The 26,158-nt window shown below is 38.2% G+C and overlaps 1 protein-coding gene across 7 annotated transcripts in view; it reads left to right on the forward strand.

The window, feature by feature from the left end:
- The first annotated feature begins 289 nt into the window (after positions 1-289).
- Positions 290-26,158, forward strand: part of LOC149202741 (pre-mRNA-processing-splicing factor 8A-like) — a 58,633-nt gene continuing 32,764 nt past the window's right edge. For 4 of the 7 annotated variants that reach the window (XR_016253905.1, XR_016253906.1, XM_089403240.1 and 1 more), the window contains exons 1-2: positions 2,653-2,789; positions 2,894-3,119. Coding sequence is in view for 4 of the 7 variants with exons in the window: in XM_089403240.1 (XP_089259366.1) it covers positions 2,959-3,119 (161 nt within the window). In the remaining 3 variants the exon portion in view is untranslated. Of the gene's footprint in view, positions 1,047-2,382; positions 2,452-2,622; positions 2,790-2,893; positions 3,120-3,219; positions 3,416-26,158 lie in introns of those variants that run through there. The other 3 variants (XM_089403239.1, XM_089403238.1, XR_016253904.1) reach the window with 3 other exon arrangements.

The following is a 26,158-nucleotide window of genomic DNA, read 5'->3' on the forward strand; positions in this document are numbered from 1 at the left end:
AAATTACGCTGGCCACCCTGTCCTTGCTGTGAATATTGTTGTAAGCCAAAGCTGTGTTTGCTCGAAAGAAGCTTGCTTTTTGGCCTGACTTTTCTTTGCACAAGTAGTAGTGATCGAAATAAATGCCTGTATTAGGGTTAATCATTTCCATCTTAGACTCTGGAGTCTGGACAGAATGGAAGTGAATGCAGCATTTGGTATGCTTTTTTCTTCTGAATCTATATCTCTATAATGCTTATAAAATTGCATATTCCAGCACTAACAAATGCTGGGAGCTTGTTATGCGAAGTTTTTGAGGCATATCAAATGTTTCCTTCATATAGTTTCCAATACAATTTCTTTGGCCTTTTCTGTCCTGCTTCAGGTTGCAATGACTCTGTCTCAAAATAGAGAATGGAGAATTTGTTCTCCAGTTTCACCTTTCTTGATATGCAAATGTGTGTACCAACGTTGTATGTACTTCCTTGCCCTTATGAGTTGTGATTGAAAATAATGTTTTGTCTCTATCAAAGTTTCAAGCACCACCTTTTCATTGTTGGGATGTATAGTGTATACTAGTGTCATGGCCAATTGAAGAAAGCTCCTTCGATTATTCTTTTCTGTCCGAAATCTGCATACACAATTAATTTACAGATATTTTTTTCAAACCTTGATAAATAGTGTTTGGGAGCACAAACGGGTCTAAGAAGATAAATGATCTGCACATTCTGGACTTGCAGACGAAGGAATGGAGGCAGCCTTGCCTTTGAGGAACTCCACCATCCCCACGAGAGAGCCACAATACAACTCTTATTGGTGATAGTAAATTGGTTATTTTTTGGGGCAGTGGAGAAGGGGAAGGGAATTATTTGAATGATGTTCATATTTTGGACCTGAAGCAGATGAAATGGATTTCCCCTGATGTGAAGGGGGATCTGCCTACTCCCAGGGATAGCCATACTGCAGTTGCTGTTGAAAACAGGCTTGTGGTGTACGGTGGAGATTGTGGAGACCATTACTTAGGAGAAGTTGATATTTTGGATCTTGATACCTTAACTTGGTCTAGAGTAAGTTCAACATTTTTCTTTTTCCATTTTGATAAGTAATCCCTTTTGTTTGATATGTGGGAAGCTTTGAACCCCAACTCCACATTAACAATGTACAATAACCCACTTGAACACGGGGGTGGACTTCAGGAGATTTTAGCTTCAGACCTTTGCATTGAAAAGTCAATGCCTGTATCAACAGGGCATGTGTTAATCCCCCACAGAGTAAGCTCAACTTAAGTCTTCAACACAACTACTCTTATGCCAGGATTGGGAATCTCTTTAGCTGGATAATAAAATTTGTATCTTCACAATGTTAGTCTCTGTCACAGTTATCAATTATTATAAGAAAGGTTCTAGCATTTTTTCCAAATCTTAGATCTTTTTTAAAAGCCCATGATCTTATTTTCCTTTTGAGGCATAATCTCCAAAATTTGGAGCAAATTTTTATGTTTGGTCTGCTCAAATGGCAAGTTGTTTAAATAACCAACCAGCTACACATGCCCACATGTTGCTAGGGGTTATTAAGCGAAACCATCCTGCAGGCTGCCATTAAGATTGGCTATCCTCCACTGCCCATCCATTCAATCTGTTGTGTCATATTCCACATAGTAGAGTGCCAAACTATAATCCATTCAATCTGTCATATTCCACATAGTAGAGTGCCAAACTATAAATCAGTATTAGTTTATAGTAAAATTGAAGCCATTTCCTGGCACAAGCAAAACATTCATGCTTTTCATAAATATACCTAATTTGATGCCAGCACACAATAAGAAATTCCTGTACTTTTCTCGGTGGAAACTTATATTTTTTGATGGCAGAGGCATACATGTTATTTGTGCCAAACTTTAATTCTTTGAATGTTCAATCTTCTGATGCTTTTATGAATACCTTGTGAATTTTTGCTCAATCTCTTGAAAATAAATCTACCCATCCCAGTACAAATCTAGGTGGAATAACATCCTACTGTGGAATATCATCTTTTGGTGTCTTTTATCAGTTCCCCAAAATGTACGTTTTCATTTGGATCTCCATTGTGTTGTTATCTGAAAATCTACTAGAGGATGTCAAAAGAACTATGATTTTTTTGTCATGATTTCAAGTCCATTCAATGCATATTAGTGGAAATATGCATTTTGTTTATCTAGACTCTGAAGTATGATGTTTCGAATCTAATGATTTTCCCAAAAAAGGCACTTTTTGATGTGAATTAAACTTGATTGAAAGAGGTGTATAAATTTTTTCCCTGGAAACTTACTAAGCCCATAATCTGATATTCTATAATGCTTCGGTAAAAGCTTCAACCTTCTATTTCCTGTAAATGAACAAGTTGAATATACTTGTTATGTAACAGCTAGTTATAGAAGGGCCATGTTCACCAGGAGTGTGTGCTGGACATGCAACTGTTAGCATTGACTGCAAGGTAATCAATCCTACATCCTCTTACAGATCCATTTTTTTTTCCTTCATAAACCAGGATAATCCTGAAAAGATTTTGTCCATGGCTATGGCTAAAAAAGACTTGCTTGCATGAGGACAAAAGAACTTGTGAATTACCAACCTGCAATCGTCCAATTTGTCAAATGTTTTCCAGGTATATATTATTGGTGGGGTTGGAGATCATGCATATTACAATGATATATGGATGCTTGACACAAATACTTGTTCATGGACTCAATTTGATGTTGGTGGGCAGCAATCCCAAGGTCATTTTTCTCACAGTGCTGTTCTAGCTGACTCAGACATAGCCATTTATGGAGGGTAGGTCCATAAATCTATCTATTATAATGTTCAAATCTCTAGTCTGAGCTTATCTCTGTTTCTGGAAATGGATATTATAAGGGTTTTTCTCTTGTTGTGTACAGTTGTGGAGAGGATGAATGCCCTTTAGATGAATTAATTATTTTGCATTTGGGAGCAGAACATCCCAATGGCCATTACAATGTTTCCATGTGCAAAATCTTTGGAAAACAGTGCAATAATCAAGAGAGACGAAGACCTAATACTTGTTTATGCCGAGGTGGTGATAATGTGGTTTCAATGCTCAAAACTAGAGCTGAGAGCTATGGAAGAAACACAAAATATAGTGATGTAAGTTAGGACTCTTAAAAGTAATTTCCTGTACATTTCAGTATATTTTTATTGCTTATGTAATGTCAGAGTGCCCTTTTTCTGTGTTTATTTTATTCAGAAGTCAGCAGTACTGGGTGGAGCACAGTCATGGAAAGAGGATTTGAATATGAAAAGACTTGCCAATGCTGAAACAGAGTCCAAACCATCTTCCTTACAGGATCCAGATTGGCATGATCAATGTTCTTTGTACAATATATATCTATGACAATTCATTTTTCTTGTTTGGATGGAACTTCTTGTTTCATTTTTTCCAAGTAAGTTGTTGATTTGTCCCTGCTCTATTTTGGAATACTGATTCTTTTGAAGGTATGAAGAATGTTGCTTATTTCATATTGATTTGGTGTTGATTAAGATTAATCTTGTGATTTGGATGGTGTTAATGCATCCCTTTATTGTCGTGTCTTGATTTTAGTGTTGGAATATTTGTCATTTGTCAATTTTGTTAATCCATTGATTGATAACATTCCAACATATAAATGCCATCCTGATTTATGTTATCTATTGGAATTGTGTTGGTTCCTTTCTCCGATGTTTAGATTTTAATATCTAAAGACTTCTTTATTTCAAATGGATTGGTCATTGTTTCTTTATTGCCAATGGTTCCTTGTTGTATGTTGTTCTATATTTTTCTTATTGTCATTTCTTCTTGTTTTTTCAGCTTATTGATTTGTGCAACCAAGATTTGATTATGGTGCTTCAAACAAGAATTTTATTCATCTTTCCCATGATTTCTTGTCAATTTCCTTCTTGAGATCTTGGTTTTTTGTTTTGATACTTTGTCATTTTTTGTCAATGCTTTGTTGGTTTGTTCTTGAACCTTTTAATTTGAGTCTCAAATTTCTGCATTTTATTGTTACTTGAATATTCTCTTTGACAATTGTGGCAAAAGAGTTTTTTATTTTCAAAGGATGACAAATACTCCTACCCCATTGCACAAAAAGGACTTTTAGTTTCGAAGGTTAAGTGATTTGTGGAATTCATAGTTCATGTGTTACTTATTCCAAGGCTAACTTCTTCGACAGTTAGTGGGTGCACAAAGAGTGAGGGTCTTGCTTCTTCACTATGTAGTTGGGTACTTCAGCTTTAGAATTTAGAATTAATATTTAACTGAATACTTTTAATGTGTACTTCTTAATTTTATTTTGTTTCATCAGGTATTAATTGGAGCTGGAATAGTCTTTTAAGATTGACTTTTCCATGAGTAAAAGAGATTGGATGGGTCTTAATATTAATTTGAAATATTTCCATTAATTAAACCTCTTAAAAAAATTATTCTCAAATCTTTCTAGATAGAGATTTATCTCTTTCTATATGTTAATAATTCATTGACTTTGGTTCATTCAATAAAATTAATAAAAAACTTTAATGTGGCAAATCAAAAGTCACCACTTTTCTCCAAGGAAACTCTTGTAGGGAAACTGTAAGACCTCTGACTGACCAAGCCGTTTGTGCCCATACGATGGACAGACTTGGCCCAAAGAACAAGCTGGCACGAGGTGCGTGTTACTGCTCAAATTAGCAGGGGTCCAAAAAGGGGATCCTTGGAGGGCTGCTACTAGGCTAAGGGCAACAAATGGAGCAATATCCCACTGTCACCTTGGCTAAGGCTCCCTTCTCTTTACGGACCTTCATCGATGGGAGGAGACCCGTTATGATGAGGATCACTAAATGGATAGACCTATGATAGGGTGAGGGGTGATCCTAGAAGCCTATTCACAAGAGAGGCTAAAATATGTGGATCAATTGTCTTGGAAGACAAGATGGAAGGCTCTCTAGGAAGGGCTTGGGAAAATTTCTAGGGTTAGGTTTTGAGTATGCATCTTATAAAGGAGATCCCTAAGCCCTAGAATTCTTGTGGAAACTTGGGTACTAGGTGATCTTTGAAGAATTAACCTTGATATTGCATGGGACCACACTGGACCAAGTGGACCCAAGGTTTAGTCAAGGGGATAGGATTTAGCAACCAATGATATGCTTGACCTAATTAGGGAGGGGAAGGGATCAAGGAATGAATTTTCAATGAAAGCCAATGCAAGGATCTCAGTGAGGTTTCTAGCCTAAGGCAAACCAAGGGCAAGAATTGGTCTTTGAGCTAGGGCTTGCGATATCTCAAGATCTCACCATCGAAATCTCATGAAATTTGGAGGGCTTCTTGAGAACACACCAACACAGTTGTGGACCGAAGTTCGAAGTATTTGGATGGCTAGATCGTGAGATAATTGATTCCCTAGATGACCTAGAGGACTAGACCTAGAGAAGAGGAAACGGGAGAAGGAAAATAGGTTTAAGGTGATCACCTTTGGGTGGATCAGTGCCTAATCCTTTGGGGAGATTAGAGTTAGGTAGAATTATGACTATGGACCTTTGAATTTTCTAGGTCAAGGAGGCCTTAAAGACAACTTCGCTTGGCACTAGGGCAACAACAAAAGCAACTTCAAAGACTTTATACTTCGTTTTTCAAGATAAATGGCTTGTCAAGATGAATTTTAGTAATGAAACATCCCTAGGAACATTCATTCATTATACATGGCCCATACATGAAGCATTCACTATCCAGAAACAAAATTTCCACAACTTCGCATAAGAGATGCAACAAATAAGCCCTAGTATAGCGAAATCCTAGCAACAATGTATGTGACAAAATTAGAAAGAAAGAATAGCATTAAAATGTACTTACATGTATAAGAATATATCCAACCATCCAAAAAACTTGCCATCAAGAAGCTCCAAGACATATGAAAATTATCCAAACATCAAAATTCATTCCATGCTCCAAAAATTCGTCCTCCAAGAAGGATAGCGAAAATATCTAAAGAGATACTAGTTCCAAATCCAAGTGATGATGAGAAATGAACTCTCATCATTTGTATTTGTACACTCCTAATGAGTTCGATTTAGCTACTTGAGCCTACATTAGCCCCTAAAATAAAAATAATGTGCAAATAACTAACTTTTGGTGACAAGCCCACCAAACTAGCTCATAAGCAAAATAACAAGCCTCTCAAGAGGTCGAATGATCAATAATACATGTCATTGGGCCTTTTAAGAAGCCTAATGAAGTCCATAGGTGCCACAATAATGAATAGGACTCCCAAACGTAATGGACAAGGGGTTGGCCCCTTGTTCTCAACATAATAAACCTGTGGTGCTCCCAATGGGCGTGAGGGCACACAAGTGACCTCATGGGTCTCCAAGTATGTCCAAGATGCTTGTAGACCATCTGTAAGGGCTCAAATGATGGTGTAAGTGATGCCACATCAGCATACAAGTCCGGGGTCATCTACCAAGTGCATGGTACAACTGTGGGGCTCGCTGGGCAAAGGTGAACCAGGTGCATCTTTCTCGTCCAGTAGGTGAATTTCGAACAATATTTCAACATCTCTGGGGATCCATGGAGTGTTGTCTACTGCTGTGGAGGCCTATGGCTCTCAACATACAACCCTACATGTGCCAATGTAGCCCTTTGGAGGGTTAGGACACTGTATAGGGAGACCAAACCCAAAATGGAGATCACCTGCAATTTTGCATAAGATCCAATGCGTCTCCTAGCCTTCCAGTATAACAGGTCATCAAGGAAATCGATGGCATGCCCTTCCATAGTGGGCTTTGGCATGTGCTAATTTCTCCAAGCTCCAAATGGGGTTAACCAAGTATCCCATTAGGTGGTTTCTACTTCTAAAGGGGATAGTATGTCGAAGGTACATCCTTTAAAGGGTGGTGGCATGTGATAAAGAGATGAATGGAGTAGGGGATGAAAAGGGGCAGCCCTGGGCCACATGCTGGGGTACTAGGGTAGCTAATAAAAGGGAAGCCCACACTTGGGTATATAAGGTATAGGAGAGAGCTAAGTCACCTGACACGGGGATTCGGGATTCGACGGATACAAGTATCAGATACGCACACGTTGACCCCCCGGAACAGGACACATTCGGATATATATATATATATATATATATATATATTAAAAATTAGATATTTCTTACACAAATTCTCATTAATGATACAAATTCATTGATTTCAAACATAGATCTTCATCTAGATGTAAGATTTACAAATTAACATTATGCATACAAATACAATTGTGACATAAATGATAAATCATAATACATATTCAATTCATCAATGATCCAATAGGAGAAAGACAAGATAGTAAGATAAAGATACTGTAGTTTTCTCATTAAGTCATCAAAATCAAAATGTGTTACATAGGTAGTGCAATGCCAATGGCAAATAGAAATAGCAAATACAAAACAACTATAGTCTACAAGAATACAAGCCTCAAGGCAGTAGGTAGCTCATGACTCATGAGTCATCAATCCTCATAGTCATCATCAAAATCAACATCGCTGTCTTGATCATTATGGTCACCACTGCTCTCCTTTGCTGCATCCTCCTCCTCTGTATCCATAGTCATCTCTGCATTTGTTGGGTGGAGGATAACCCCTCTACAATATCACCATCATAAAATCTGACAGACTCTAGCACTGGATCATTGAGATCCAAGTTGGCCAATGCCAACTCAATACTACTGTCTAGACCCATATCATCAAGAAAGACATCCCACATCTTTGTCTTTCCCTTCAACCACTCATCCCTCTCCCTGTAAATAAGATGAAGGTTGGTGTGCACATACACCATTGTCTTTGCCCTGGACTGCTCAAGCCTGCTCTTCTTGACACTATACAAATTCTCATATTTGATCCAATTCCTTGCATAACTAGAGGATGAAGTCACCTGAGAGAGGAGCCTCATGGCTAACTGCTGTAGAGGAGCGCTTGTTGCCCCATGATTTTCCCACCAAGAATAGGGCTTCTTAGCCCCCCTGTGTCTAATCAGATCATACCCTGCAAATCAACCAGTGCTAATGGAAAAATTTGCAAAGGCATCCTCCATCTCATCAAGGGATGCTCTATCCTAAAAATCCCGTCTGAATACATCTTTCCTCCCCTGTGAGATTTCACCATCCATGTGAGGAGGGAATCTGCGGGAAGGTCCACCATTCAGCCACTCATGGTTGTAGTATTTTGGGTTTAATGAGTGAGCCAAACAATGTAAAAGTGTGCAATTCTTGTCCCATCTGCTGATAAGAATGCCTTGTATAGTGGTGAAGAAGGCCTCTGGTGATGTCTCATACTTGAGGCACTCACTCTGTAGAATAATGCTCCTCACAGACTCAATCATGGAATCCCATCCCTCATAAACCTCTCCTAGGATGGGTTGGTTTTTATCTGCAAATCGAAGCAAAGAAATGATAGGGTCCATCATCTGAATAAGTAGATCTACCCTCTCCCACCAAGCATCATCTAACACTGTGTCCTTCACTCTTTTAGAGGCTACTTGATCTGTCTTTCTCCAAAATGACCAAAACTCTGAAATAACCATGGCCCCAAGAGCGGTCTTGACCTCCCTCAACCTCTTCAACATGATGAATGAAGAGGCAAATCGTGTATCTGCAATCTTCAACAATGATAGATTGTTGTCCTCCTTGTAGACAGTGAGGGCATTTGTATGATTTTGTACAAAGTTACAGATATGTCGTGCATCCTCAATAATGTTACCAATCCAAAGCACGTCAAGACCAATGGATTTCAACGTTAAGTTCAATGAATGGACAATGCAAGGTGTCCAAAATACTTGTGGATATTTAGCTTCCACAATCATGCCAGCAACCTTGCAAATAGGTGCATTATCTGTAATGATTTGCACACAAGAATCAACACCTACATCTTCAATAACTTTAATAAACAACTCACCCATATATTGTGCATCCTTGTATTGTCCAAGTGCATCCACTGCTTTCAAGAAAATTGGACCATTCAAGGAAGACACCATGAAGTTGATGAGTGGGTGCCGTGCTGGATCTGTCCATCCATCAGAAGCAATGCTAACCTTAGATGTTGGCCATGATGCTTTAATAGGCTCAAGCATTTTTCCACCTCTTTTTTTGCCTTCTTCAACAATGTGGTTCTAAGCTTCTTAGACCTAGGAGGCACATACCTTGATAGAGCCCCTTGAGTTAGAGCTCGACTCATCTCAATAAATAGAGGTGAGCATGCAACATTAAAGGATAGGAATTTTTGATAGAAAAAAAGGCAATGGTGAGATCAAACTCTTTTCATTTCTCCTTCTGAAAAATCTTGTCCATTGGACCAAGTGAAATTGCCTTTCTTTTTGTTGCTTGTCCCCCACCAGAACTCTCAAATGGGAATGTGTTGCTGCTTTTCCTCAAGAATGGAAGGGGGTCATCATTCCTGGTTTTTTATTTTATTTTGCAGCCACATTTGCCATACCAACATTGGACTCTCTTTCCATTTCTTTCCTCTTTGGTAAAGGCACCTTTGTACAAGTTCCAATTCCACAATTCGATAAAGCCAACAAATGACCTTTCACACGAAAATATGTGCTCCTGAAAGTATTGTGGCAATAGTTGCATTTCCAACTCACATTGCCTCCTCCCTTCACCTTGCTGGGTGGCCCTTGCTCTCTTGTGACATATTTCCACAAGGGATATTTCTCAATGTTACATTGAGAAGGAAGTCTTCCCTCAACTTTACTTGCAGTAGAGGGAATATTTGCAGCAGAATCTGATGAAATTGGGAGAGGAGGGGCATCTCTAATGGGGACATTCTTCCCCTTCCTTTGCCCTTTCCATGTTGCCTTTGATTGAGCCTTGAATGCTGTAAAAAAATAAAACAAAAATGCACAAATTTGTAAAAGAAATGCATATACAAAGTGTTGTAATAAAAATGCAAAAGGAATAGAGAGCAAATACACTTACCTGTTGCTTGAATCTCCTTGAAAACGCTCCCACACTCTTTGCTCCTTGCTCCAAAACACCCACAACAAACCCACAACAAAATAGACAAGTGAAAGTGAAAAGAAAAGGCAATAAACTCGCCTTTTAATGCCGTGCTGGTTGCCTTTTTTTGGATTCGTGTTCGAAAATCGGGCACGGTATTGTGATTCGTGGGCCTTGGGGGACGAATCCGGTTTCATAAGGAGGGAGCAATCGTGGTACATGAGGTGCCCCGACCTTGATTTTTCCACCCTTTTTTATATGCCTTATGCCTTTTATGATTTTTCTTTAATTGACTGCTTGGGGCCTCAAGAGATAAGAGCATGATGTGTGAGATATAGTAGTGGATACCCCCTTTAAGGTAGGGCGATTCATTTCCCACCAGGGGTTGGGACAATCATGGGTTCTTGAATGATAAAGGAGGCTCATCTAGGGCCTGTAGGAACCAGGGTGATGGCCATGATGATGGGGTAGAGCTCATGTATTGGCTTTTGCCCACGTGCTAAATGTGTTTGTCCCAGCCATCTTTTGCATTTTGTGGTACATTTTCCTGTTGAATGTGGCCAATTATGCTTTTACTTTTCTTTTTAGCTGCATCAACCTTCGGGGCATCATTCCAGGCCCGACCCAAGGTGTGGGCAAGGGGAGGGGGAAGGCTAACCCTATGTGGACCCAGTGGAGGAATGTGGACCCAGGTGGGAGAAATGATGAATGGGGTTATAATGAGTGGAAGGGGAGTGATATATGCAGATGAGGGAGTAGGACAATGCAACCTAAATCAGGGTTTCCCATGTAATACCCTCCCTAAAGCCCAAAGGTCAGTAAAAGAGATCCCACGGGACTAGGGTCCAAGGTTGACATCCAAAAGAGGTCTAGGGGACAAGAGCACAAACCTAGCCCATTCTTTCCGCCAAATCCCCCCACTAATCCATGCCCAAAAGTATCCATGATAAGCAAACTACAATACTTAACTACCAAATGACAAGGCATACTTTTAGGTTCGGTAAGCCCACCTTCAAACATACGATCATGATAGATGGGTGAGGGACCACATGGCTGGCTTAGGTGGCGGAGAAACGGCACAGCGAGCTAGTTGGTGGCTGCAAGGAGCTGCCGACTGAGGACCATCTTCAAGAATTTTTTTCTAGTAGGGATATCACCCACAAAATGGTGGGTAACAGTGCGCATGGCTCAATTCGACAAAGCTTGGGATAGAGTGGTGGCTCATCTCATTCCTAATGGTGTAAGTCCCTTTGGTGTAGAATGCCCAAGGCATGCGCCAACGGGAATTGTGCTCTTGTGAGATGAGTCACCATTCCATCCCATGTTCTGTTGAATTGAATCATGTGCACCTCATGCCAACTTGTTTTGTGAGTTGAATCTTTGTCCGTTGTGTGGAGATGCATGCCTCGATCGTGTGGAGGCCATACAGAAACCCTTGGATACTTGCATTTTGTAGATGGTACCTATTGTAAACCTATTAGTTGATTATGATGCTTGACCTCACAAAAACATCATGTGAGGCATGTAATAGAGGCAATGAGCTTTGGGAGTTGACCTCAATACCTCTTACAGGAGGCTCAAAGCACTCAACCTCTTTAGCTGGTTTGTTGGGCTGCAAAGTGAAGGATATGGGGGTAGATTTTGATCCACTTATGTGTGCATGGGCCATGAGACATTCTAACGTAATCTAGGTGGGTCCAATGACATGTTTGACCGCAACTTGTGTTATACCTATATTTTCAGCTTGCTGAAGGTTTCTTCCATGGATATTTCTTTTGATTTCCACTTATCACTAGACAGCGGCATGAAGGATATGTAGCGGGTCTTCATTTGATGTTGGTAAATGTTTCTATGGGGAATGGGGAAAACGCCAGTTAGATTGTTGTTTGTGGCAGCTTTGTTGTGGCTTTTTGAGCTGCAATGTAGCACCTCAATTTGTGCCTGTAGCACTTTAGATGTTTACAACATTCACTACAAAGATTGTTAGAGCATATTTCCTTCACAAATATTTGTGGAATTGGTATTTACTGTAGCTTATTGGTGACTAACTTTTTTAGTCGTCTAGTCACTAAGCTATCTTATAATTGTGGTCACTAACTTTTTTAGTTGTCCTTATACCTCCATTCGATTATTTGGGCTACTTATCAGTTCTCTTATTTGTGGTGTTATCTGTGTTTGGGCCAATTTTACTGTACATTTCATAATTGAGTTGGGTGGACTTGCACAATTTGTAATTCAGCACAACTTCTATCTCACACCATCAGTAGTCAGTACCATAGTCCTATAAAATGTTCACCCAGATTAGGTCTTGTTGACCACTACGTGTCAACGACCCAGAGCAGTACACCCCCTTTTTTCGCCCAAGGGATAGCGCTTGATCAACGTGTCCGTGCCGTTTGGCTATTATCATCAGCCTGATCATGTTATATTGTAAACCCTTTCTGCATGTGTAAATTGTAAATAATCTCAGCAAATCCGTGTCGTGTATGTAATTGCCTAGGTAAACCTAATTTTTTGATGACGGTCTACATTTCGAAAGGTTTTTTGTCTCACCGATCCATGATTGACAGAGTTTTCCTTCAGCCTTACACCAAAGCCGGAATGGATTTTGTCATCAGAATGTTAGGGGAGTCCTAGTGTGCTAGATTGAGTCTATGTAAAAGTGATTTGGAAATAATCCTAACTATTTGGTTAGGTTATTTTATTACAAATTGCTTGATCTGCTAGATTATATTTATGTTGCAGAAATGGGTAGTCTGTGAGGGTCTTGGTCAAATGGATTTTCCCCCTTGAGATGTAAAAAATGTGAAAAAATCATGATTTAAAATGTCTTGAGGGTCGGAAAAATAATTTATCCCCCTCATAGGTCCTAGGTCCCAGGTAAATTTAAATTTTCTAGAGGTAAAATTCGTGGATCCTTTAAAAAATTAAATCTTAACTGGTCCAGGGACTAGGTTAGTTGATTATTTTGCTAAATTTTATGTCTTAGGTCCCTGGGGTTAAGTCAAAGTCAAAGTTTTGAGGAAATAAATGCAAAATTTTAATTTTGAAGATATTAAAGTGCATTTAATGGAAAAATTCAAAATTTCCTCAATATTTGAAATTTCGACTGATGAGATTAAAAGAAATTTTGATCCTCATCAACGGTCGAGATCGCTTTGACAAAGATCACTCGAACTAGCCGTTGGGAAATTTATCTTTAAATAGAGAGTCAGTTGTCAATTGAGATGATCCGATCTTTTGATCGTGTGTTAAGTGAAAGTCCTCTTGTAAACTTTTTTTTTTATGAGCAATAAAGAAAGACTTTGGGGTTAATTTCTGTTGGTGTTAATCTTCGGGGAAATGATGTAAGATGTTTTATTTTCATGCATAGATTTCCTTTCAGCCATTGATGATAGCTTTATGAAGAGTGATTTAAGCACAGGTCTCTTGTTTGATCACTGGGTTTTGAATGGTATTTTAAATTCTGAATATAATGGCAGGTATCTCCATTGAATCTGAATTTTATTGTCGTTTTCTCTCTCTACGTTAATGGTTGAATTGAGATGTGCAGGAAATTCTTGATTTTAAGATCACAGGGCATTTGGGGAAGTTTTCAGTTGGACCAGCCAACTCCCGATTAGCATTTTCTGAAGAGCCTAGCTTGATTGAATCCCGGGCTTATCATTAGAACTTTCATTGTTGATGCATGAAGGGTTTTTTCCGAAGCACCTCACCTTAAAATTAAAATTTTAAAAAATATGTGTGGCATAAAGATAGATCTGGCTACTTAGAGCCTTTAGCTTGTAATTACTGTAATTATTTAGCTGGTTTTTGGGGTTTTTAATTTCATCATTGTATATATTGTTTCTGGGTGTTTTGTTTTTGTCATCGCAAGTACAGAACTGAAGGAGAATTCTTGTTTGAAGCCAGATCTAGGCCCTGGAGGGTAAGATATGGCCTCAGGATCAGCTCTTGCAGGGGTATTTATTTCAGATCTAGAAAATTTTTGTGGGGTTTTCATCAAGGAATCTGAAGTAGAAGGATTTAAAATTTTAATTAAGATTTCTGAATTTTTTTTTTTTTTTAAATGGGTTTCCGGACCACCATTAAGTTGTTTTGTTCTTTGTTTCGCTGATGGATTTTTTTGGGGTTTACTATGCAAATTTCAAATTTTTTTACAAGGCCCTAGCCTTGCATCTCTCTCCAGATCCTCAAAGCCTTTTGTTGCAGCATCCCCCCAGCTCCTGTACGTTTTTCTTAACACGTCCCTAACCCTCCATACGATCCTCCTTATGCTGCCATCCATCCGCTCTCCACGCTGTATTCCTGCTCTGTCTTGCTCCCTAAACCCTCACGTAGCTCTGTGCGTTGTACCTTCTTGCCTCAATTCGTTGCCTTCAATCCCTCTCATCGTGCTAACCTTGCCCATTGCTCATTCTCTCCTTTGCTGCTCGTAAGCCTTGCTGCCATTGGTCTTTCCCTCTCCATCATCGCCTTATTCCTCCATACAGCCACTTAATCTGCTCCAGCATTCTCCAACTCTCCATGCTTCTTTAAAACCCCTCCGTGTTTCCTACAGCTCCAACCTCCCTCATTCTCCTCCGTGTATCCCTTCTCTCTGTTGCCATCGAAACTTTGCTCATGCTGCTCCATATGATCCGCCCTCATTCTCATCACTCCTCCTTTGTCACATACGTATTGCCTCTCCAAACCTGCAAATGAAATTGTTGAACCCTCATCCTTCTCCATTCCGTCGACCTTCACTATTTTGTCGTCGAATTTTTCTCTCCCTGCCACCTTCAAACTCTTCGAACTTGCACAAACAAACAACGATACGCTTCGATTTTTTTTTTATTAGGTTAGGGTAGATTTTATTTCACTTGTTTAACCATAAGCTATTTGATTTCATTTTGTGTGGTGTGACTCCTATTGAGTTTAGGGTTAGACTTTTTCTTTTTTATTTCATGATTTTAATTTGTTTCAATTTAGTTTAGTTTCAATCTAAAACATATATAAATAAATAAAAATTTTGAAATTTAATTTTTCTTTTGTTCGCTCATGATTTTCGATTCTTCTTTCTATTTTGATTTTCTTTTCTTTTCTTTTTTACATTTTTAGATTTTGACTTTGTCTTTTAATTAAAGATCTTTAAAAAAATAAAATAAAATTAAATTTAAAAAGTTGAGAAAATCATAAAAATTTATATTTTGTGACTTTGAAATTACAAATAAAATAAAAAAACTTAAACTTTCATTTTTATGCGGCTTATTGCCCATAAAAATTTAAATTTAATTAAGTATTTTTTATTTTCATTTACCATATCAAGTCCAACTTAGCACATTGAGCGGGTCTTCCTAAGGATTAATTAAATTATCAAATTTAAAATTCCATGTGGTGCTAAGGACAAGAATCTAAAGACAAAATCTTTGTGGTACTTGTCATTTTTCTATAGTTAAATGTCCTTAATTTTTTATATTTAAAGATTAACTATTTGGAAAGTGGTAAATTTCCTAGATTTGGGATTTTCAGTATAATCATTTCAATTCTAGGATCTGAACTCATTAGCATTTAAATTGTGTGGTTATTTAAAGTATTTGTATCTCGTGAAATTTAACTGCTAATTCATTGTGCATCTAGTAAGATTGATCGTCATTGCTTGGATCATTTAATGCTTGTTACATGTTAGATATTTTGCAAATATTTTCTAGCAATCGTCAATTATTTTAGCCGCAACAGCCAATTAATTACTTTGGGTCGTTAACTCCATAAGGCACTGGCATTTATCTAATTAAATTTTGAACATCGCTAAGCCTTAATCAAGTATTCGATTGCCTCGCTGTGTCTCCCGAACTGGTTGATTTCTAGCTAGTTCTTTTTTATCCTGTTTCTCCATAGGGTCTACCCCCCTTAGCTTGCTGTAGGGAGACAGCTTAAACAGAGAGATCGGGGATCAGGGTGACAGCCCCCGATTTGAGCGTTGTCGTGGTGCTTAGACACTCTGTGCGACAATAGGTCCACTTATTTTTTTAAGCTTAGTCTAAGTAGTAGATGTTTTTGTTTTTTCTTGGTTAATTTTGTGTAAAATTTAGTAGAGATTTTTTAGAATAATAAGTTTGAGTTGTGTAATTTACAGAATCTAAGTGTCTAAAGGATTTTCAAGACACTGAATCAAAAAGGCATTTCAAACAACAAGAAATCACAATATCCCCAAAATTGTATCACCTGATTCCAAAAAAAAATGGCCCAAACATCTATTAGTTATACCTAGTGTTCTGAAAATCGCGATAAAATGAAAAAATCGCGATAATTAAACGCAAAAATCGCCGGATTTTTTTTTGTTGATTTTTATTGAAAAATCACGATTTTATGAAAAAATCGCGATAAAAACGTAAAAAATCGTCGAGGGTCACGACAGATGGCAGAGAGGTTTTATAATGTTTTTTTTGGTCTTTTAAGGGATGCTAAATGTATGAAATGCAATTTTTTTTGAAAGAAACAAATAATTTTTGAGTGAGGCAGCTTAATGATCAAGTCTAGGCCCTAGTATTGATATGCTATTCATGGTAATGTTAAATTCTTAAAGTAAAAGTGACATTCTCCTTAATCTTCATTTTCATCCTTTTACTTAAATTTTTAACATTACCATGAAATGTCTCAGGATGTTTGAGAGTGGTTCCAGCCTCATTGAATTTCATATGGAGAAAGTAGAATTTTAGATTTCATTCAAAATCCAGCAGACTTATCAGTTTTTCAGGATTTCAGGATTGGGAGATTGTAATGTTTCCAGGTGACACCACCTGCCCGGGCTACCCCTGCCACCAGTAGAGGACGTGGTCTACCTCCTATAGCTCCTACTTCTAGTTCTTCAGCTTCTAGAGCATAGCAGACTCCACTGCCAACTCCACCAGCACCAACATCTACATCTAGAGGGAAAGGGAAAGCTGTGGCATTTTCTTGCAAGAGGGACAAAGGAAATCAATAGGATTAGACTTTAGTTATTTTCTTCATTTTATTGTATATGACATTATGACATGATGAGATACATTATCATATTTTTTGTTGATATTTTGAGGCTGAGTTGGGACTCAGGAGTCAGGACTTACTATTCAGGACATGATTCAATGTTATGTGTGATTTTAGCACTAGAAATGATATTAAACATCTTATATATTAGTTTTTTTATCATATTTATGTGTCAATGTATTTATTTTATGTTGTAGATGGTTTAGATATTAAAAAAATTGAAAAAAAATGAAAAAAATGAATATTTTTGTACCAAACGATTATTTCCCAATTTTTTCCGATAATTTCCCGATAATTCCGATTTTTTCCGATTTTTTCCCCGCGCCGATTTAATCCCGATAATGATTAATGCAACATTGGTTATACCATTCCATTTTCCTCTATCTACCACTCTAGAATTCAATTTATACCGTTATTCTTGTTAAGGATATGATTGGCATTGAAAGTGAATGAAGCATGAACAAACCACTATGTTTTCAAGGAATCATGGACAGTTAAAATGGTATATAATTTAGTAGATCATGGAGTCCTACTATTTTATTGTCCCATGTGATTCCTTGACTTTTTTAGTAAAAAATGTGGCTGCCAATAGCTTGGCCCTGTCCATTCTCACTCCTCATGCAAAGAGTGCATGTGAATCACATGATTTTTCTGGTTCCAACAACCAATGCTATTACTCAGGTTTAAGGCCTTACCTTTGATGTATTGTGTTAGACTTTCAAGTAGCAGAGATCAAACTCAGAGAGCGCCTGCTTGTGGGTGCTCTTTGACCTTCTTTTTCAAGTTGGTTGAGAGCTAAGTTGCCGGAAACGGCTACCCTAACCCCCAAAACGACGTTTTCCCATTTCAGATCCGGATCCTGGAACGAAACGCCGGAAAAACGTTTTGGTGCCGTTTTTTGTTTTTGGATACGTGACGTTTTTTTCAAACGACGTTTTTGTAGGAAAAACGTGCCGTTTTAGAAATTTGAAAACGTTTTCTGAAATTTTGAAACGTATTTGGAAAAATTTGAAACGTTTTACAGCAAAAAAAGGGTTTTGAAGTCTGCCCGCCGGGAATAGCAAACTTAAAATTGAAAATTGGCTGCACGACTAACTTGTATAATATACGCCTTACGACAACCCCCATACTCATGAATTTTTTAAAGCTCTCCTGGCATATATTGTGAAAGCAATTGCAATAACAACAGCCACACAAAAGGAAATTGCATTGTAGATAAATTATAATCTCTACAGGTGTTAGATGGAGATTTCTGTATTTTACATCTACCAATGTTTTTAGTAGACGACCACTGCACAACACAAAAACATAAACTGATGAGTCTTGTATGGAAAAATGCTTCTATTTTTTTCAGTAAAAAAAACTTGCTTCTATTCCTATCAACTCAGCCAAAAAATACCAAGATGATAAAACAAACTCCATCAGAGTCAATTTCAAGGCAGCTTATACACCACATGTCAGTAAATACTTTAAACGTTTAGTGAATGGTTATTTAATATTTTATGTACTTAGATTATGTTAATGATGGTGCATTAAGTTATTAATTAAGTACTTCAGTAATAATTAAGAATAAATAAAAAATAAGTTATACAACCTCTCTCATCTCTCACGTGTAAAAGAAGTTTTTGGAATTATCTTCTCTCTCTTCTAGGTTTTTCCTATCCATTTCCTGTGTGTGTAAATCTGATGTGGGAATGCAGGCCTGTTGCCCTCTAAGTTCTAACTTGGACCATAAATCAGATCTGAAATTTCTTGTAGATCACTGTGATATTGCTGAGAAATTAGCTTTTATGAATAGGACAGCCAAGCATGAGGTAAAATGAACCTCTGCAAGTGATTTCCAAGAAGGTTTAGGTCATATTGCCACTGAAATTAGTCCATATCAGTGCTGTTTTGAAGAATCAGGAAGGCAAGATAAGACCATCTTGGTTTTAGCCAAGATATTTGATGATGCTCACTTGGATGAGATTCCTTAGCCAAGGCCTGATAACAAAATTTCAAATTTTCATCATTTCAAATTTTCAAAACATGAACAAAGAAATGAAATCTGCTCATTGCTATGATATTTGGACAGGGTTTCGTTGGCTCTTCTAAAGCATGAAACAAATATTTTTCAAGATATTCACCACTGGGATGTGTCATGCAACTGAATTTGGCCTATCCTCTGTCATTTAGCTATTTCAGAAGACAGAAACTAAGAATCACGGAGCACTACAAAATAAATTAACTTGTTAACTGGCATTCGACTGCTGAAAAAGAATCAAGCATAGGCCACCTAGTTAGAGAAGTATAACAAATAACATTGGACTTGAATGTTTATGGCATATGTTGAATTGATGATGATGAATCATGATAGATCATAGATGATAATCTAGATTTTGAAATATGAATGGTAATATGAAATTTTTATTTTTAAAATATATATATATATATATATATATATATATATGTGCCGTTTCCTGCCGTATCGTATCCAGATTTTTTGAAAATTTGCCGTATCCGTTTCAAACCCCGTACCCGTATCCATTCCCGTATCCGTTTTTTGGTAACTTAGGTTGAGAGTATAACTACTCAAATCAGTGTCTGTTGCGTGCCATAACTTTCCTGTGAAAGCCTAATCCCCATTTCCTTCAGTCATCACTCTGTTTTTCGCCATTTTTGGCTAAAACTTTGTGTGAATAATGGCATTTGCTGCTTCACAAATGTCTGTCACAAGATCTCCATTGCCCTTGAACAAGCTCTTGGGAAGGACAGCTGAAGACTGTGGCTTCTGCAATCCATTGAATCAGAAAATGCTGGCAAGAGCAAAGGGCATTAAGAGGAAGAAGATGGCACTTAGAGTTGAGGCTGTTCAGGTTCCTGAAATTAGAGTGCCATCATCCTCATCCACACCAGGATCTCTTAATGGGTGGACACTTGACAGTTGGAAATCAGCTCAACACTTGACAGTTTGGCATTGATTTTTTTTTTTGGTGTTTAGATTCTTGATGCCTAGTTGGCATTAGAATTACACTATTGTAAGTGGCATTGGATCTATATATCATAACCATCTTAGGTGAGGTCACTTAATTCTCTTATTAGCCAACAAAACTCTACTCTGTTAATTTCATTAATGCATCTTTCATGAGCTTTAGAAAAAGGTAGATAAATAATTAGGATCATGAAATAACATAACTGGAAGACTGTAAGGAAATCTCTTAGTAAAGTTTAAAGATAGTGTTAAGCTTCAAACTGTTTAAATGGAGATATTCACATCTTTCTTGTGTTCATTTATATGGTTGGAGGCTGGGCATCATCACTCTATGTTGCGGGATACACAGCCATTGCTGTAAGAAAGATGGTCAGAACAAAAATGATAGCTGCAGAGCCCATGCCAAAGCCTTCTCCGTTTTCAAGAAAAGAGTTTGGTTCTGGACTATTATCTTGTCAGTTTCATTTATTTTGACTGTTCTTTCACCCTGTGCATTTGGAACTTATGCTCTGACATGCCTTCCATTTCTCCTAGCGGCAATTGCATTAGGATTCATCACTGGATCTAGGTAAAATAGCTTTATTATTTGTAGATATTTTCAATAACACCCCAAATGGTTTATATTTCTGGGCAAAGATAATCATATATTCATCCACTCATTGTTCTAGAGTGGTTTGTATTTATTTTCATTCTACATTGGAAAAGATAATGATTTTTAAGCATTTTATTTTTGATATTTATGATTATGTGCAAATTTCCACCTACTACCAAGGAGCTACTACATCCAATTATTACGTGTGCCCTATCTGAAGATTTGGCAGCCTTTGCATGTGGAACCTTCACAGGATTGGGCTTTGAATTGACACTAGGTATGTCATTTGACTTACAAATCTGGTACTTGTTTTATGTTTATTCTCAGTGTTGAGATGGAGTTCTCTTAGAGATGTATCATGCTCGCATTTTCTTCCAAAGACCTTACTGCAGATGTGAAAACATTTAAGGGGACTCTACCCAAGTCACTTATGGGTGTCATGTGGAGCATATTCATCTTTCACCACATGATAAGCAAATTGTCTATGTCTACCTCATGAAGATGGAATAGAAGAAGTAACAACACCCTGCTCTTCGAAGTCATTGCAATAGCAATATATAGATTTATTATGTCACAACACCAAGTTCATGGTAATAACTCTGTTTGGCTTTTGGCAGCACCAAGTGGATTAAAGCAGCCTTTTTCCATCACCTTCTCATTCTACTGTATTACAGTCGTAAAATCCAATTAGCTGATGGGAGTTTATTAGTCTTCCATTGCTATAGTGGGACCTTTTCAGGTGAAGTATTTGATCATATTTAGAAAAAAAAGGCCAATCCAATCTGGAAGAGTCATAGTAATGTTATTAGGTCAGAGGCTTCATTGAGAACACGAGGCATGACTCACATGGCAATACCACAGAGTTTGTCGTTTTCCATTTGGGTGCATTGTTGCATACTTTCCCATTTAAAATTGGGCAAAAAGGAGCCCTGTTGTCGCAAAGAGTGTCCAAGCACCGTGACAACGCTCAGACCAGGGGCTGTCACCCTATCCCCGATCTCTCTGTTTAAGTTGTCTCCCTGAAGTAGGCTAAGGGGGGTAGACCCTATGGGATAAAGGAGAACCAGTTGGGAATCAGCCGGTTTGGGAGACACAGTGAGACAATCAAATACTTGATAAAGGCTTAGCGATATTAAGAAATTGATTGAGTTTTAAATTATTACAACCAGTGCTTTATGGAGTCAATGATCAAATAATTAATTATCAACTGCTGCTTTAGGAAATATAAATATAAACAAACCTTTTAGCAATTGCTTGAATATATTTACTGAAATGTCTAGCATATGATAAGCACTAAATCAATCAAGCAATAACGATCAGTGACTTAGCAAAAGCTCCGGCATTTAAATTTTCAAAAGATAGAATACATTGAATAACCACAAAATTTAAAAGCTAGGCACTTAGAATTTAAAATAATTATGCTTGAAATTCCAAATCTAGGAAATTAATCACTTCCAATAGTTAATCTCCTGTTAAAAATTTAAGTACATTTAACTATAGTAAAATGATGAACACTGATACCACAACAGAAAAAAGACATCAAAAGGGATTTCCAATTTTTAATTAGTCTTTTTTTTTTTTTTAATTTTTAATTTTTCTTTTAATGATTTGGATTTTTTAAATGTTTATTTTTATTTTTTAATTTCTAAATGATTAAAATATAAATCAAAATCACAAAGAAAAACTAAATTCTAAAATAAAACAAGACTAAATAAAATAACCTAAGGACTAAACCTTTTTATGATTTTGTGGAATTTTTATTTTTTATATTTTATATTTTTTAGATTTTCATGATCTTATAAAGCCAAACCAAATAAACAAAATCGGGACCTACACTAAAATTGAAACAAAATGAAAACAAAATCGTTTTTTTTTTTTTTTTTCTTCGATTTTTGATTTTATACTTCATAAAAATAAAACAAAACCAATACTACTTATCTAACCTTAACTTTTTTTTTTTTCTAAATAAGACTATTCTATTATTCACATTAAAGGTATACAATTACAGCATGACTAGCGTCAAAAACAGCTGCCCAGAAGGAAAGGCAGCATGAAACAGAAAATTGTCCAGAACAGAGAGTTTGGACGAGGCCATGTTATGCAATCCCACACAGGGGATCCAGTGTTAACCATCTTGGCCTTACTGAGCTTACAAGCATTACAAAGAACATGCGTATTTAACCCTGACGTAACAACAATTACAAAAATTAACAACTGTGGCAAAAAGCCCTCTATACTGGGCCGCATAACCTGAGACAGAGCTGCAGAGCATGAATTAGGCGCCTGGAGGCTCCTCCACGATCCTGCACCAACCACCGTCAGACAGATCCTGAGCTCGAGCATCATCGTTCACAAACGAACCCGGGGCCGTTGGCTCCATCACTATGTCATTAACATTGCTTGCAGGAATCTCCATAGCTCGCGGGGAGCCAGAATTCGGCACAGAAACTAAGCCTGGGTCCTCCTGATGAGCACTGGACTCTCCCTCTTCCTGGGCTTCCTCGAGAAAGAGCACCGAGACATGGGCGGTAATCCTTGGACGGTTCAGGGTGCAATTAAAAGTGAAGATTGCAGAGCCGAAGGAGGGCGAGGACGAGGAACCTGGAGAACTGGGCTCAAGGAATTGACTGGGCCACAGAAAGTGCCCTCTCCCGCTGCGAGTGCGAGGGTAATGGCTGGAAGTGAAGTCACTGGAGGGAGAGAGGGAAGAAGGGCGAGAAGGCGCCCTCCGAGAGGTGCCTCTGCGACTTAACATCCTTTGGCGAAGTCGAGGCATGTCGACAACGACGGTGCCTTTGTGGATACCAGAACGAGCAACCAGAGAAGTAGGGCGCAGGCCAGACAAACAAACAATCAGACGGGAGCCCAAAGCTTCAGAGAGAATCAAGGAAATTGACAGAGGCAGCTTCTCCGAACTAACAGAGCATGAGCCCAGCTTCGTTGTATCCAACCAACATAACATAAGAGACACCTGAACAAACCCATGGCGGAGGCTGGTTTTATTACCCTTTCCCCTGCCTCGAGACGCTCCCGCTATTACTATGGCATTCATGGGAGCCGAGAGCCAGAACATAACTGAGCGTGCGGAGGTGAAAGATAATACAAGGTCGCCTGCACTAATTCCCTTAAACAGAGCAATGCCCACCTGCCTATGATCATCCGTCCACTGGTAAATAACTTCGTTGTACAAGGCTGGCAGGTGGCAGCCTTTCTCAGCCCACTCCAGTCCCATCGAATTTAAGGCCATCTTAAACACCCGCATCCGGGGTTATCTAACCTTAACTTAATAATCGAAGTGTTTCTCTTTTTCTTTTTTATTGTTTTGTGGTATTGCAGGTTTGGTCAATGGCAGGGAAGGGAGACGTGAGGACTTGCAGTCAAGAGGGCTCGATGGAGCTGAGTTCGCAGGCAGGGATTGCAGGTTTTAGCGTGGAGGTGATGAAACGTGGGCAGCAGCTGGTGAGATGGACGCTTGAGGATGTGCGTGGGTCTTGCGTGGAATGGAAGATGCGTGGTGAGGAAACTGCGTGGGAGAGGAGTTTGAATAGCGACGTAAGGAGAAGTGTGTGTAGCACGCAGCGTTGGGGGAAACGTGAAAATGGAGCAGGTTTTGGAGCAGCGTGGGAAGGACGCAAGTATGTATGGAAGGGATTGGTAGCGTGGAGAGGGTGATGTGATGTAGCATGGAGCTAGGCTGAAGACTGTGTGAAGAGGTATGGCAACGATACGCAGGCAGGCAGCGAGGGATACGATGGTGAAAACTGTGTGAGGGGATGAGGAGTTGGACGGAGCAGGGAGATGAATACACAGGGGACTGCAAGGGAAAATGCTGGACAAATGAAACGTTGGAGAGTTTGGCAGTTGAGGGTGTAAGGGAGCTGTGTATTCGATACAAGGACAGAGAAATGACTGCGTGGAGAGGGTTTGGAGTGAGCATAATGGGTGAAGGAGCACCCAGGCAATAGGAAAAAGCTGCGGACCCTGAAAATTTCGAAATTTTTATGCAGCATGAAACCCCACCACGCAACAAATCTAAAGAAACCGATTGGAAAACAGATGGCCGGAAAACCCTTTAAAATTTACCAGAACTCTTTTCCAGAAGTCTTGATTTAAAATTTTGACTCAGCTGCTTCCGATTGTCAAATGAAAAAACCCACAAAATTTTCCAGATCTTGAAATGAATACCCCTGCAAGAGCTGACTCTGAGGCTAGATCTTACCCTCCAGGGCCTAGATCTGGCTTCAAGATTGAATCTCACCTTCAGATTTGCAACCTGTAATGACAAAAACAAACACCCAAAAACAAAATATGCAAGAAACAAAACTAAAAACCCTAAAACCAGCTAAATAATTACAATATTCACAGTTTAAAGGCTCTAAATAGCCAGATTTATCAATATGCCATGGAAATATTTTTTAAGATTTTGAATTTAAGATGAGGTGCTTCAGAAAACCCTTCATGCATTCACTAGAAAAATTCTAATGATAAGCCTGGGATCAAAATCAACTGGGCTTTTCAGAAAATGCTTTTTCGGGAGTTGGCTGGTTCAGTCGAAAACTTCCTTGAACGCTAGGTAATCTAAAAAAAAAGGATTTCCTGCACAACTTAATTCAACCATTAACATAGAGAGAGAAAACGACAATGAAATTCAAATCTAATGGAGATACCTGCCATTATATTCAGAAATTAAACTATCATTCAAACCCCAGTGATCAGACAAGATACCTGTGTCTAAATCACTCTTCAATAAGCTAACATCAATGGCTGAAAGTAAATCTATGCAAGAAAATAAAACATCTTACAGCGTTTCTCGCAGAGTAACACTAGAAGAGATTAACCCCAAAGTCTTTCTTTATTTGCACATGAAAAACGATTACAAGAGAGCTTTCTCTCAGCGCACGACTCCAAGGTCGAATAATCTCAAATGACAACTGACTTCCTATTTGAAGAAAAATTTCCCAACGGTTAGTTCAAGTGATCCTTGTCAAAGCGATCTCGACCGTTGATGAGGATCAAAAATCTTTTAATCTCATCCGTCAAAATTAAAATAATGAGGAAATTCGAAATTATCATTTAAATGCATTTTAATTAATTCAAAATTTTAATTTTTGAATTAATTTCCTCAAAATTTTGACTTTGACTTACCCAAGGGACTAAAGGCCTAAAATTTAGCAAAATAATCATTTAACCTTAGTCCCTGGACCTTTTATAATTTAATTTTTTAAAGGACCCTCGAATTTAGCCTTTGGAAAATTTAAAAAATAACTAGAACCTAGGACTTAGGACTTATGAGAGGATAAAACATTTTTCTAACCCTCAAGACACTTTACATCATGATTTTTACATTTTTACATCTCAAGGGGGAGAACCCATTTGACATAGACCCTCATAGACTATCCAGTTTTGTGACACTAATATAATCTAGCAGATCGAGCAATTTGTAATAAAATAACCTAACCAAATAGTTAGGATTATTCCCAAATCACTCTAGCACACTAGGACTCTCCTAGGATTCTAATGACAAAATCCATTCTGGCTTTGGGGTTAGGCTGAAGGAAAACTCTACCGACCATGGGTCGGTGAGACAAAAAACCTTCCAGAGCGTAGATCATCACTAGAAGATTAGGTTT

This window comes from Pinus tabuliformis, chromosome 2_1 (assembly GCF_031772625.1).
Source record: "Pinus tabuliformis cultivar Carrire ecotype Pingquan chromosome 2_1, CPIR1, whole genome shotgun sequence".
Lineage (NCBI taxonomy): Eukaryota > Viridiplantae > Streptophyta > Pinopsida > Pinales > Pinaceae > Pinus > Pinus tabuliformis.